Source organism: Vigna unguiculata, chromosome 5 (genome assembly GCF_037176805.1).
Source record: "Vigna unguiculata cultivar grain cowpea cultivar isolate G323 ecotype 2 chromosome 5, ASM3717680v1, whole genome shotgun sequence".
Classification (NCBI taxonomy): domain Eukaryota; kingdom Viridiplantae; phylum Streptophyta; class Magnoliopsida; order Fabales; family Fabaceae; genus Vigna; species Vigna unguiculata.
This window is the reverse complement of record NC_140796.1, coordinates 7,826,591-7,840,770: the sequence shown is the minus strand read 5'-3', so window position 1 is coordinate 7,840,770 and position 14,180 is coordinate 7,826,591. Positions and strand designations below refer to the sequence as shown.

Sequence of the window (14,180 nt, the reverse complement as noted above, 5' to 3'; positions counted from 1 at the left end):
TTTTGTTATTACAATGGTGTGAAGTTCCAAGTTTAACCTTAGTTGACAAATCAAAGAAAAGGGCGGTTCATGCGCGTTTGATGACAACTCAACTCATAAGACAACCAGCGAAGCAAAAAGCCAACACGAACATAGAATGAATGAATTGTGAATGAACAAAGTTGTCGAACATAACTAAAATCAAACACCAGATATTCTGGTAAATAAATTGTTTTCTGATGAGATTATTATTAATTGTGAAGAAGGTGTTCGATGTGGGAACTTTAGTGATGCCTTTCCCATTAAACGAAGCAATTGGTAGGGCAGAATATGTGAAGAGGTATGGAACTACGTCCATTCCTTAAAGTTCATATTTGGTGGCTTTTGAAAAAAAAAAGTTATCATAATTTAGTTTTAACACAACGAGGAAACGTTTGAAATGACAAACTAATGGATATCTATACCCAAACAGTATCTACATAAAACAATCTCAGCACTCAAAGATTCTCTCAAAATATTTTAATAAAATATTAATACAAAAAATTAGTCTTCAAAAAACCAAATTTAAATAAATTGTGTCATAATATAAATTTTAAGAAATTAGTCTCGTACAAAATAAATTTCGTAAAACTAAATAAAAAATAAAGATATATGATTCTTGATTAAAAAATTTCCACTTACAATTTTATTTTAGCCACTTGAATTTATATATATATATATATATATATATATATAATAGGAGAGAAAATATAAAAATTTTTATTGGTCAAAATCAGAGGAATATTGTGAAAATTTTGAAAAATTTTAGAGGTACAGAAAAATTGTTTGGAGTTGCAAGAAAAAGCCCCTAACACATGGCTTATTCAACCCAATATCGCAGCCCACACACAAAATCCCCATCATCCATAAAAGGAGGATAGGAAATTTACTTGATTGAGGGTTAAAGGGAATTTTCAAATTTAGAGAGATGGAGGAAGATAAAAAAGGGAGTGCAGGAAGAATAACCCCAAATATATTAGGCCGTTATAGTGGATTGCATTAATCCATTAGGGTTCTGGTTTTCGCACCCCCACTGTTTTTATCTTCACCTTTTCTATTTCTTTTCACCAAAATATCTTTAAGAAAACACGTTTAAAGCATATTCACCACAATGAAAACACGTTTTGGGTTAATTGTTTTCACCGTGTTTCTATAAGGAAACAAAGTAGCACTCTTATCACTATTTTACATAAAAATAAATATTTCTTTTGTCCAAATTCATAAACATTATTTTACAAGAAAAAAATACAAGTCAAATCAATTATACAGAAAGTTATGTAAAAAATCATTTAATTAATATTTGAAATAGTAAAAAAATAATATGGACGTAAATATAGGTATAATTATTTTTTGATAAAATGGATATAAGATAAAAAATTTATATCATTGGATAAGAGAAGAAAGATGAATTTTTATTTTGCAAATAAAAATATGATGATCAAACCTACACTCATCCGCCTTCTCTTGCCATGCTAGTAACAAATACATTTTTTTTTTTGGTTGATGAATGATATTTACAACACTATAGTTTTATTTTATAGTTTTCTTTTAATGGAGTTTGGTTATGCTTTTTCTACGAAATTTAAACACTGTATTATGTAAGGAATTCAAATTTTTTTTTTCTTAGATTAAAAAAATATTGATTGAAATGGTTTATAATTTGTTAATAGTATATAGTCATACGATAATTGATCTCAATAAATAAAGTTTTACCGAGTATAAAAAATAATATCATAAAAGGATGCGTGTATTCAACAAATCTTATATATATATAATCTCGAAAAGGTTTTAACTAAAATAAAGGAAAAAGAACTTCCAAATTAGTTGTTGTATATTGAAGTCCCTATCATTATAAAGGTAATTGGTTTAAGTGATGATGGTTTGGCACTATTAGGTTACGATGCTATCAATGGGACTTATAAATAATATGATGCCAACAAGACACTATTGTTTTGTTTTTATCTCTTTCTTATATTTTTAAATATTTTAACATTCAATTTTCTATCACAAAATAATCAACATTTAAAAAACTTAAAACCCAAATACTTTTTCTCAAATATACCCAACTACTAGATGAAATAATATTTTATTTCCATGAAACATTTTTAATATATATATAATACTCTTTAGATTATAATTTGTTATGCTAAACTCGCTTAATAAAGTGAATTATTTATGGTGAATTTTAATAAAATCTTACGAATAATAAAAATGTAAAACAAAAATCCTGCTTGTAACATATTATGATATTACCACTTAAAAGACTAAATATTACCTCTCTATTATGATGTACTCATGATTTTTTAATTTCTTAACAAATTAATTGTATTTTACTCCTCGTCTGTCACTTAAAAAAATGGTAAATTGTTGATGAAATTTTATTGATCATGATAAAAAAAAGTAACATATTTAAAAATTTTAACTACCGATGAAAATATCCATAAAAACCAGATGAAAATATCCATAAAAACCAGATCTGTAAATAAAATTTGTTGATAAAGTGAAGTATTTTTTATCGATAAAAATATTCGTTGTAATAGATTTATCAGTAACATTTATCCATAAATATTCCTCATCCAGTTTTATTAGTAAAATGAGTTCTTAAGTTTTTATTTTGAACTTTGACCATGTCATGATAATTTTGTTGGTAATTAAAATTTTTAAAATCTCTTGATAAATCCATTGATAATCGAATGTTTTAAAATTTAGTTGGTAATTTAGTTGATAACAATTTCTGTAAAATCCAATGACAATTGTGTTTTTTAAGAATTTATTGGTAATTTTGTTGGTAAATTTGTTCATGAAATAGATATCAAATTTTTTTCATCATATTTGATGAAGCATTTGTTATAAATTAATTGAATTTGGTTGAGAATAGGAAAAAAAAGATTAAAAGAATAAGAGAATGAGGAGTAAAAAAAGGAAAAATAGGAGGGAAGGTTAATAATAGTTGTGACTACAACGACAACGACAAAGTCAAAGGCAACAACAATCAACATATGGAAGAGGAGTATGAGAAGAAGAATGACAACAAACCAACAATGAGTGACAATGATGATGAGAGGGGAGGAGGAAGAAGAGATGAGAAAGTAAAAATAGGAAAGAAAAAATAAAAAATAAAAAGAATAAGAGAAAGTAAGAAGACCAAATCGTGATATTTATTGATGATAAAAAATCTATTAATAATTATTAATGTATATTTAGTAACGAATAACTACTAATGAATTTTGATCATTCATAATTACTGACGGATAATTATTAATAATTTTTTATTCGTCAGTAACTACCAATAGATTTTTCTATTTGTCGATAAAATTTATTGATGTGCATTTAATTGACAAAATTTTAAAACATAATTTTGATTACTCAAAGAAATATTTGTTGGAGAAAAATGAAAAATAAACCATGAGTTTGACATCTTAAAAGTATCAAGATATCGATAAATACAATTTTTTGCAATTTCTTATCAAAAATCAAATATGCTTTAATCCAACTTAGATCTACAACATTAAGATATAATATATCTTTCAAATTACTAAAATGCACAAAGGATTTCATTAATTTAAAATATCATCACGTGTTAAGTTAAACTAAGGATGTAACTATATCTCACATGAATTCACAATCTTATATATTTCATAGGGTTTAGGATTCACAATATATATATATATATATATATATATATATATATATATATATATATATATATATATATATTGTGAATCCTAAACCCTATGAAATATATAAGATTGTGAATTCATGTGAGATATAGTTACATCCTTAGTTTAACTTAACACGTGATGATATATATATATATATATATATATATATATATATATATATATATATATATATATATATATATATATATATATATATATATATATATATATATATATATATATATATATATATATATATATATATATATATATATATATATATATATATATATATATATATATATATATATATATATATATATATATATATATATATATATATATATATATATATATATATATATATATCAAAGTCTCTAACACAATCTAAATAAGGACTCAATCTACTAATTTTAACTATAATTGAAAATCAATACAACTTAAAAATTAATGGTGCTTTCCTTATTACTCAGTTGTCACGACTATGAGGGAATCCAAACACTATAAGAGAAGATAAGTATGAATACTCAAAGATTTAGAAAAAAGAAATTGAAAAAAATGACCATAACAAACAACACACCATATTTAAGTTTGATATATGCTATTTCGTGTCTTGTAAAATCCAAAAAAGGAGAAAGTTTTCATAAAATTAATAAGATGATTATTTTTAAAGAACTGGAAAATTAAACTTTTTTTATTATAACCTAAAACTTAACATAAACATGTTATTACCATTTTTTAATTAATTTAAAAATCTCTCCTCTAAAATGTATACAAATAAGTTTTTGTAGTGTAGCTAGCAATTTAAGAAAAAAATATTATAAAATATAAAACTATTAAATAAATAAGAAAGAAATCATTTTTAATCAAAAGGAATCCTTGATAATTAATACATTAATATTTTTATCGTTATGAGAAAGTAAGCGAAACTACTCTTACCGTGTGCAATTTCACGCGTCAGAAAAACAGAAATAACAATAAGTAATTAAATTTTACAGAACTGAATGCAATAGACATGTTAACACCATTAAAAACGTGATTTACCAGAAACGATAGAGAAACGGCGTCGTGTCGTGTGGTTCGGGCGTGTTGACGAGGCAAACGGAGTCGCCGGCAGAGGATTTGATAGAACGAAAGAGAGAAAAAGGTTTCGTTTTTGACGACTCTTCTTCTTCCCAAATCGAAATCCAACTTTTTCACTCCAATCTTTCGAATCCCTTTTGAAGTTCCTTCGGTGATCCCTCTCTCTGCTCGCGCTAACCTCGTACTCTCTCTCTCAGGTAATTTTTCTCTCACTTTCATCATTTTAACTTGCAATCTGTATGCTGTATAATACCGTCAAAAGTTCTTCCTTTTCACTTCCTCCACATTGCTCCCACTCTTATCGACAATTTGCGTCTTCTGGGTATTTCGTAATTGCAGTGGTTTAGTTGCGATTATTACACTATATGATAACAATATCTTATCATTGTGTTTTTTAATTGCTTATTTATCGTAATATTTCGTATTGTGCTTTACCTTTTTCCTTAAATCACGCGCTTTCCCATTTCCACCAATTATGTGCATTTAGAGTTAGACATATTATGAGATAGACCTAAATTTGAACTGGTTAGCATCGTTCTGCCACTGATTGCGAGCGCGGTAATAAACGTGATTGTGTGATCTTCATTTTCGGTGAAGGTGAGTTTGAAGTGAAGTGATTTTGATTGCCTGATTGAATACTTTTATTTTGAAAGTAAGTTTATAGTATTAAATTTTCAGCTTAGACATAACTTACTCCGGTTGTAGTTAAACGAGAACAAAGTTGATTTTGAAGCATTGTAACCGGACACGTCAATGTTTGCCAAAATCATGTTTGTTCTGCGCAGACCAGTGTCTGGGGAGCTGAAATGCCCCCCATACTTCAAGCAATTCCACGTGACTACAATCACATTTGATACTTGATTGAGGCTCTGCTTCTGAGTGTCTTGTTTTTGAGCTTAACTTGCGTGATTTGATGAAATTGGAGGGCTCGTTGGTCTGTTCTATTGTGTCTTTCTTAGACGCAGATTGGTCCTAGTTCTAGGTGTTTCTAATAAATTTATAATTAACTTGTCTTGCTAGTGCTTAATTTAGATGCCTTGTTACTGACATTTTCTAGCTTGTTTGATTGCCTGTTTGCTTATATATTATTGTCTTTGGTAATCTTGATTTTTATGGGGTTTCAGATGGCTGCGAATTCTGGGAACATATCATTTGCATCGTCTCAATCTGGTTCACAGTCCCATGGGGACACTGATTCTGTCCACGTTGCAGTGTGTTCCCTTTGTCAAAAGGTCCTATCACATGATAATGAGATGGCAAGCGATCTTGCTAGCCATGGTGTGTGCGGCGATTGTAAATTTTTGTTACTTGAAGACTTTGGGAATCATACATTTACCCAAAGTTCACGAAGGAGGCTTAGAGGAAGATTGAGGCACAACAGTTCTGAATCTGTGGATAATAGTTTCTCACAGCAGATTCCTCATGTTCTTAGTACGGTGAGACAATATCAATCACCTGCCTCTGGGGAGGATGATCAACTTCTGGATGGTGACACCCCAGCTTGGTCAATGCCATATGCTAGTACACACACTACCCCAAGTGGATCTAGAAGGTGGAGGCATGTTCTCTCTGACACTGACAGTGATGGTTTTGATAATTGGACGTCTCTTTATGGTGAAAATGAATCAAGTGTGAGTTTTAGACGGTATAGGGTTCCCCATGGTGAGACAGATTCTTTCTCTCACAGTGCTTATGGAGGCGACTCTGATATTTCTATGGATACTCATAGTTTTGTAGGCACTGGAGTCTTTAATTTACCAGATGAGTTCGATAGTGACACTGACATTGATCCAATGCATGCTGGCCATGGCCAATGGATTTCAGATGAAGATGATGAAGAAGAGGATGAAGATGGGGAGGAGGAGGAAGAAGAAGAAGAAGAAGAAGATGATGATGATGATGATGATGAAGAAGAGGAGGAGGATAGGGAATGGGAATTAGCTGAGGCTGAGGAAGCTGAAGCCACAGCCCGCCTTCAAATTTTTTTCACCTCAAGTCCAAGTGAGAGCAGGGATCGCAATAATTGGGAACAGAGGTTTAATTCTACTGAATCTGAGGGAATGTTTAGCCATATAATCAGGGATACTTGGCAAGCTTTTGAGGATGCTGATTTACCTCATGGAGCAAACTTTGGGGATTATCTGGATGCTAGACGTTTCGAAGATCTGCTTGAGCATCTTGCTGAGAATGACAGCTCAAGACGAGGAGCACCTCCTGCGGCTGTGTCTTTCATGAAAAATCTTCCCCGTGTAGTCATTGGCAAAGAACATGAGAAGCACGATGAACTAGTTTGTGCCATTTGCAAGGATGTCTTGGCACCTGGCACTGAAGTAAATCAACTTCCCTGTTCTCACCTTTATCACATTGATTGCATTTTGCCATGGTTGAGTGCACGGAATTCATGCCCTCTTTGTCGTTATGAGCTTCCAACCGATGATAAGGATTATGAAGAAGGAAAGCAGAACATTGATGGTAGAAATGTGATCCATGAGAGGCAGCAAATGGATGTCATAGATGATAGTTCCTCTGATGTTTCTGATGGAGATGAGTTGAATGAAGAGAATGGTAGTAGTGAAGATGTTAGCTCAGGTTCTACCGCAATTTCTTCTACAAGAAGAAGAGGAAGATGGCTTTTTCTTGCTGCAGCTCCAATTGTTAGTTTAGTGGGCATTGTTCTTGTATTGTGGTTAGGCAATAACTCTGAAATTGAGGGAAATAGACATCTGGGCAGTCATTACTTATCCGGGCAAAATCAACATGCAGTACATGCTTATGCTGCTCCAAACCAGAGGGAGAGTAGAAGCAGAAGATGGTGGTGCCCATTTTAAGTACTTCTTGAATTGTTTATCAATAATGCATCCTGATGGCCACTTGGGATGAAATTTTTAACTGACTCATGGCGTGCCTTGTGTCCTCACTAATTCAAGAAGACATGTACAGATTTTAGTTTGTAATACCTTATCGGTTTTCTGACACTATTGTTTCCTTTCTTTCCTTGTTTGTGCTTCAAGGACCCAATGTCTGAGTATTTGGTGATCTTCCGTTGATGATTTAAGTGTGTTGGACTTATATCGGTCATTCAATTGACTGAAAATTTCTTAGCTTGGAAAGCACCATTATCACTACTATTATTGTAGTCTTATTCACTGCAAATTTTCCCAACTACTGAGTCCACATGTGACAGCTTTTCTCAGTTCCATAACTAATACACACAACTCCCTGTAAATTGAATTTTGCGTGGCTCGTTTAGATTACAATACTGCAGCATTGGATTTGTTGCTTCCGATTTACACATTTCTCACGTACTTTCTGCCACGGCTGAGGCTAACACCCTTATGGTCCACTTTAAAATATTTTTTGTCCGATCATTTAAATAGGCAAGCTTAATTTTAAGTTTGAATTTTTTTATTTATTAAATTAAATAAATGACTTTACATGAACAATTGACCAATTAACTTAGACTAGTTTATAGCTTGGTTTATTTGCTTATTTATTTTCTGATATCTACAGTCATGTATAGTAGGACTTATGTCATTTTATACTTCATTATTTTTTCAAAATTAATCCTTAGCATAACATTTGCTCCATATTTCATATATCAAACAAATAGAGAAAGTCAATAAAAATGTTTAAAAATAATATTTATTTTTTTTGTTTATTATAATTTTTAATAATAATTCAAATTATTTCCTCAAATTTTATAAAAAAAGCGGTGCAGCAACCCCATGTTTTCACTAGCTGTCATAAATTCTTAATATAGTTTAGACGTGGTTTCCCATTTAAGGTGAAATAACGTACATTTTCATTTTCCTATAAATTAAAAGTAGAAGGAAGTTTCCGTTGTCTAATTGAGTGAAGTCAAATGTTCAAATGATGCAACGAGTTAATTAACCTTTGAAAAGTTTGGAAAAGCTTTTTCACAAGTATTTTCAAGAGAGAGAGAGAAAAATCAGTTTTTCGATAAACTAAAACTAATTTGTGAATAAGTTGATTTATAAATGTTATTTCTTTTTAGTTTGTGCAACTATACATACATAGCTAATTTTATTTGGAAAAAAATTGATTAGATTTTTTTTTCTATTACTTTTCTCTTAAGAATTATATAGATTTTTTTTTTTCTGAACAACCTCATGATGTCATGCTCACGAACAATGACATGCATAATTATTGTTCAATGGTGGACCATACTGTGTGTGAACCATCACAACTACCAGTTAGAAAAGGTAGATACGGCACAGTATGGGTTTGCTACAGTGTCAAAATAGTTTCTGAAATTGAAAATTAACTGTGTAATAAAGTATAGAAAAACTGTTCCGCATCAAACACTGTTACCGTTGTGACTAATATCTTCATAACTCTTCTAATCTATATACTGGTTTATGTGTAAAAGTTATCCATGTACAAATGGAAAGAGTTTACTAATTACTCTTAAACTCAAGTAACACCAGCAGCAAATATAAACAGTTAAACAAATTTTTCTGCGACCAGTTGTGACAAAAAACAATTCTCTTTTGATGCAACAACAAAGTTTGTCCTTTCTGGTGTTTTTAAAAACTGGAAAACAAATTGAGTGATAATGGTGTGTGCGATGTTCCCTCTGTTCAGACATATTGCATGTGAAGATAATTATTGATGATGATTCGTCTCTATCATTATAATAATGCATTGAAAAAAATGAAAAACATTCCCATGCATTGCTGCAGAATGGGTTCTCCAAACCATTTTGTAGTAGTTAATAGACCAACTGTTTAAAATAAATTATCAAACTTTGAAGTGTTTTCCAGCTTCCTAATGAGTGAACAACAATCAGTAGACAGCGAACATGTTCATTTAGATCAGTATATATAAATGCTGATGTTTCTCCACTAATATAAACATCAAATGAACTAATGAATAGGACTAAAATACAAAATCATGTAAAGCTATGAGGGCTCTCTACAGTATCAGAAAAGTATGTATAGAAATAGAATAATCCATCCTGCCATAGAGATTATAGCAAATATATGAACCCAAAACAGTACAGCTGCTGCATCCTTTCCACATCCTCTTAAATTAGCAACAGCACCTGTGAGCAAGTAAAATATTAGTGTAAAAATCAACACAAAGAATACTTGTCCGTAAAAGACCAACTTAACATTTTTTTTTTCTATTTGTTAACTAGTTTATATCAACAATCTTGTTTACAAAGGACAAAAATCACTCTGCTAACCCAAGAAGAACCTTTGTTGTGCTAGTTATCAACAGGATCAGTTCAAGTACCAAGCAGGTAAAGCCATTGTTTTAGACCTCTAAGAAAAAAAGGTCTCAAAAAGTTTGAAAATAAATTTTTATAAAACTATGATAAAAATGTCTCATTCTTAAGTTTGTTTTAGTCTTACCAGACCTTTGAGCAGCACCTGGTTATCAAACATGTATAAAAGTTTGTACTTTTAAGTCCTACAAAATTTTAGAAAAGTCTCTACCAGAAAGGGTTAGGGGAGATTTGTGTGGTATACCTGCAAGGATAGATGTTGGCATGGAATGCTGAAGGAACAAGACAAATCGAAACATCTTATCGTCAGGGGGAAGAAAACCTAACTTGTCAGCCAATATGACAATCCCAATTCCAACAGGAGGTACTAAAAGTAACCGGGCAAAAATAATAGCAGCAGTTGTTCGAAAACCAAGTTTTGAACTTCCAGGTCCTGCAGCCAAGACAAAATGGTTCATTTAGATGCTTCAATCAAAAAGGTCATTTGATTCTTACAAACATGTAAAGCGACAGTTGTTAATATAATGAGAACATTATGACATAAATTTACCATCAATAAGGTTGCCTCCCAGAGCCAACAGAATGCAAGGAATCATGGCCTCCCTGATCACAAAAGGAACTATTAGAATGTGTTCACTGTAATAGCATCATAAAATAATGACTCCTAAATAACTTCTATCTCAGAAATAATAAGATAATTAGACTTTAGTCCCACAACACATTTTTGAAGTTCATTGGATTGGAGTTAAGGTTGAATATGTTTATAATATTTTGTTGAGAGAAAAGATGGAGGAAGACAGGTTGTCCTCTTCTAGAGATCAGCAGAAATAAATATTGAGCTGAAATAGTTTAAAGATTATATAGTTGTAAACCTGGTTAAAAGAAGAACAATTTGGTGAATCTGAGTTACTACAGGAATTCTCTTCCTTATTTCCGATAGTAAATGTTTATTATGTTGTTGCTCTGTTTCCTCAAATAAAATGGCTCAATTGCCAATCCCATCAAATTTTTTGACCATCAATGTTGACAGAGAATGCAGACAGTGATTAATTATTCTTTAAAAATATTATCCGTGGCCAAAAACAACATCAAAATTGTTATAGTTAAAAAGTGGTGTGGTGTTCAATATTAGACCAGTGGATACTTGTACTATAAAGTAAATAAACTAAATTCCAGAGACACTCTACATGACCATGAAAACATCCATTTCATGAATTAAATAGACATACCCAAGAATCATGCAGCTGTCGGTGAAGAAGAACAGTGGAGCATCAGGTGTAAAGATCAGTTGCTTGAAAAATGGAACTGCCCCAAGTACCATGGCAAGGATCTGCAAAACATATGCAATACGTCAATCAAAATCAATTCCATTAGTATGCCAACATGACGCTGGCTTATTTACCACAATACCAGTAAACTAGTTCACAAAACATCTACTTTAACAAGTGAAGTATAAAGTATTTACTCTGCAAATTTGATTATTATGAAAGTAGGCAAAACCTTCAGGAAATCAAGATTTTTAGTGTATAGATGTGTTTCAACTCAAAACCAATTGACAATAAGAAAAGTGGTCCAACCAATGTATAAGTTACACCCAAAGATTTGAGGGAAGAAAAGCTTACTGATGCAATGATAGGAGGTTGAAGAATTTGCTTAAGCTTTAACTTCTCATATACATACGCCAATAGGGCTTTAATCTGCACCAACAAACAAATGTTAACCTCATACAGGCCAAATAGTAAAATTTTAGAAGTCGAGCCTGAAAGATATAAGAAAGAAAATTTCAAATCAAAATGCATGTCCAGATAAATTCGAGAACATAATTAAGAAAATACCATGAAACAATATAAACACTAATTTTTACACAAAATTAGTCATGAAGACGATATACTAGAGTACGGAATGGTACAGATGTCATCATTGCACGGCACAATAGTCAAGTGTCATAACAAAAGTGTAAAGAGAAGGGGAAAAAAAAAGAAGTAAAACTCACCTCCCACTTCTTTGATGTATTTTGAGATGTTGTACTGACCCCCTCTTCCCTAACGAGCAACGGAAGTTGTTCAGGTGTAGTATCACCCATTGAAGTGCTCTTTAAGGGAAGACTTTCATTATCAATATCAAATGTGCCTTCTGGAGGAGGTGCTAACATATTAAATACATATGTATATAGGATGATAGCACCAACCTAGGACAAATGAGAACAATACCTCCCAATTAGTACTAGGTTTATATCTAGAACAATATTAAACATAATGAAAAATGACTAAGAAGTAAATCAACTGTAAATGAAGACTTTGAGAACCTACCCACTGGCCAAATGATATATAGGCAGTTCCATCTTTGCTACACTTTTCTGAGTCACCAAAGGGATTGGATGGGTCTCGACATAAAGCAGCAAGCAGAACAAGTGGAACATTCCCAATATTCCCTGTGTAATAAACTGCAATGTTAGGACTCCAGAAAAAGCAAAACCAGCACATGGATTCAAACAACTCCTTCATTAAATTGAAGGTATCCATGACCAAGTAGTACAAGACTCAAGTAAGATTCCAAACAGGGTCCACTCAAGGATTGGCTTACCAATTCCAATTTGTACAATTGTAAACTTGAAGAAAGGGTACGGAGGACGGATGATGGTGGCAACAATAAAACCAATGAGTGAGCCTGCTGCAGAACCCAGAACAACATTCATAGGAATAAACCACCTGCATATTGTGAAAGATTAACGATTTGAGGTGTGTGTGCAATAGAAAAGGGAAAATAAAAGTTTTGGAATCTGGGCACTAGTTATCATCACAGCTTACCAATCAAGCATCTTCTGCAAGGTCACAGCTTGTCCCAATTGGGAGAATATCAAGCAAGGTAGCAAAAGTGTAAACACCAGCTGCAAGAACCAAGAAGAGGGTGTGTGGGAATTTGAGGTAGAATCACATATCACACACACATACACATACATACCCCATTCAAAAGCTTTCTTCCAGAAGCATGCAGAATGTCAACATACTTGGAAGCCATGAGGAGCCCCAAAGCACACATGGTGAACACTTTAACTATGGGCAACACAGCAATTCTTATTGACCCCAAAAAAGATTCTCCTCCTGCACCCTCATTCTGCAGGGCCAACAAAATCCTCTCCACCGCTGCCATAGCTACTTTAGACCAGCAAATTCAATCTGAAACGGTTCTGGAAAAACAAAAATAGAGCCCTGTTTGAATCATATATTCTGGATTGAATAATATAACATTTACAAATGCAATAGAAACAAAATTCAACAACAATAACAAAAAACCATAAAAAAAGAAACTTTCAAAATCTACAAGTTTACCACATGCAATTCGTGAAAAAGTGTCGAAGATCTTGGTCATGAACTGACCCTGGTTTAAAGAAAAAGGTTCATGCTATGGGGTCAGTGGTGTATATGTCCAGCTACAACACGTGAATATGAATATGATTCTGTTCACTTTCAGTTTTTGTTTTTTTCTCTCACTCCTACCCAGATATGAATACACTCAAAATCAAATCTGGAAGTGAAATATTAAATGTTTTAAGAAACAGAAGACCATAAATAAAATAAAAGCTGGTGGTTTTCTTGGATTCTTTTTAGAATATTATTATTTCATCGTATTTTTTTTAAATAATAAAATAAACTACCTTTTATTAAGATTAAAACTTGAAAAGTAAATTAAATTGGAAAAAAAGGAACATCTATGTTATCTGTTCGCCGACTGTAAATTCAACTACGAGTGATCCTATTAATATTAAAATTTAAAAAAAACAAATAAAACTTATGAAAAAATTGACAAAATATTAGATGAATCAAGTAGAAATAATAAAAGGGAAATACAGTGTATAAGATATAATTTTGAATATGAAAATTTACAAAAATTAAAACCAAAGAAAACATTTTACTCTTTTTAATTTGGGAGAAATTTCTTAGAAAATCTGCAAAAATAATTTATTTTCTTTATATTTTCTTGTTAAAATATAACATTTTGATTATTATGGTCCAAGAAAGAGGAATAAATATAAAGTTATTGTGATGGTTCTACACGCAATGTGGTGGAATTTTGATGAGATTGATTTGCAGTTTAGAAGAATCTGAATTGCAGGGGAAGTCCACATGTCCCCCTACATTTAAGTCAAGTTTACAATAAGAAAATTC

The 14,180-nt window shown here is 31.6% G+C and overlaps 2 protein-coding genes across 5 annotated transcripts; one reads left to right on the top strand and one right to left on the bottom strand.

Annotated features, from left to right (window-relative positions):
• Positions 1 to 4,703: 4,703 nt before the first annotated feature.
• Positions 4,704 to 7,956, top strand: LOC114185349 (RING/U-box superfamily protein). Of its 2 annotated transcripts, none has more exons than XM_028073018.2 (2): positions 4,704 to 4,960; positions 5,888 to 7,956. In XM_028073018.2, the coding sequence occupies exon 2, from the start codon at positions 5,888 to 5,890 to the stop codon at positions 7,589 to 7,591; it is 1,704 nt and encodes a 567-aa protein (XP_027928819.1). In that variant the 5' UTR covers positions 4,704 to 4,960; the 3' UTR covers positions 7,592 to 7,956. The 2 variants fall into 2 exon arrangements, with proteins under 2 accessions (XP_027928819.1, XP_085530217.1); XM_085674091.1 differs by lacking the exon at positions 4,704 to 4,960 and adding an exon at positions 4,984 to 5,360.
• A 1,528-nt stretch (positions 7,957 to 9,484) lies between these two features.
• On the bottom strand, positions 9,485 to 13,552 carry LOC114183333 (Auxin efflux carrier family protein). 3 transcript variants are annotated; one of them, XM_028070314.2, is made up of 11 exons: positions 13,344 to 13,552; positions 12,976 to 13,201; positions 12,822 to 12,901; positions 12,598 to 12,722; positions 12,324 to 12,445; positions 12,008 to 12,202; positions 11,637 to 11,711; positions 11,244 to 11,344; positions 10,565 to 10,617; positions 10,259 to 10,447; positions 9,485 to 9,828 (listed from the first exon to the last, which is right to left on the bottom strand). In XM_028070314.2, the coding sequence occupies exons 2-11, from the start codon at positions 13,162 to 13,164 to the stop codon at positions 9,707 to 9,709; spliced, it is 1,251 nt and encodes a 416-aa protein (XP_027926115.1). In that variant the 5' UTR covers positions 13,165 to 13,201; positions 13,344 to 13,552; the 3' UTR covers positions 9,485 to 9,706. The 3 variants fall into 3 exon arrangements, with proteins under 3 accessions (XP_027926115.1, XP_027926117.1, XP_085529175.1); XM_028070316.2 differs by having other exon boundaries at positions 12,976 to 13,223; positions 13,344 to 13,539; XM_085673049.1 differs by lacking the exon at positions 13,344 to 13,552 and having other exon boundaries at positions 13,022 to 13,201.
• Positions 13,553 to 14,180: the final 628 nt, after the last annotated feature.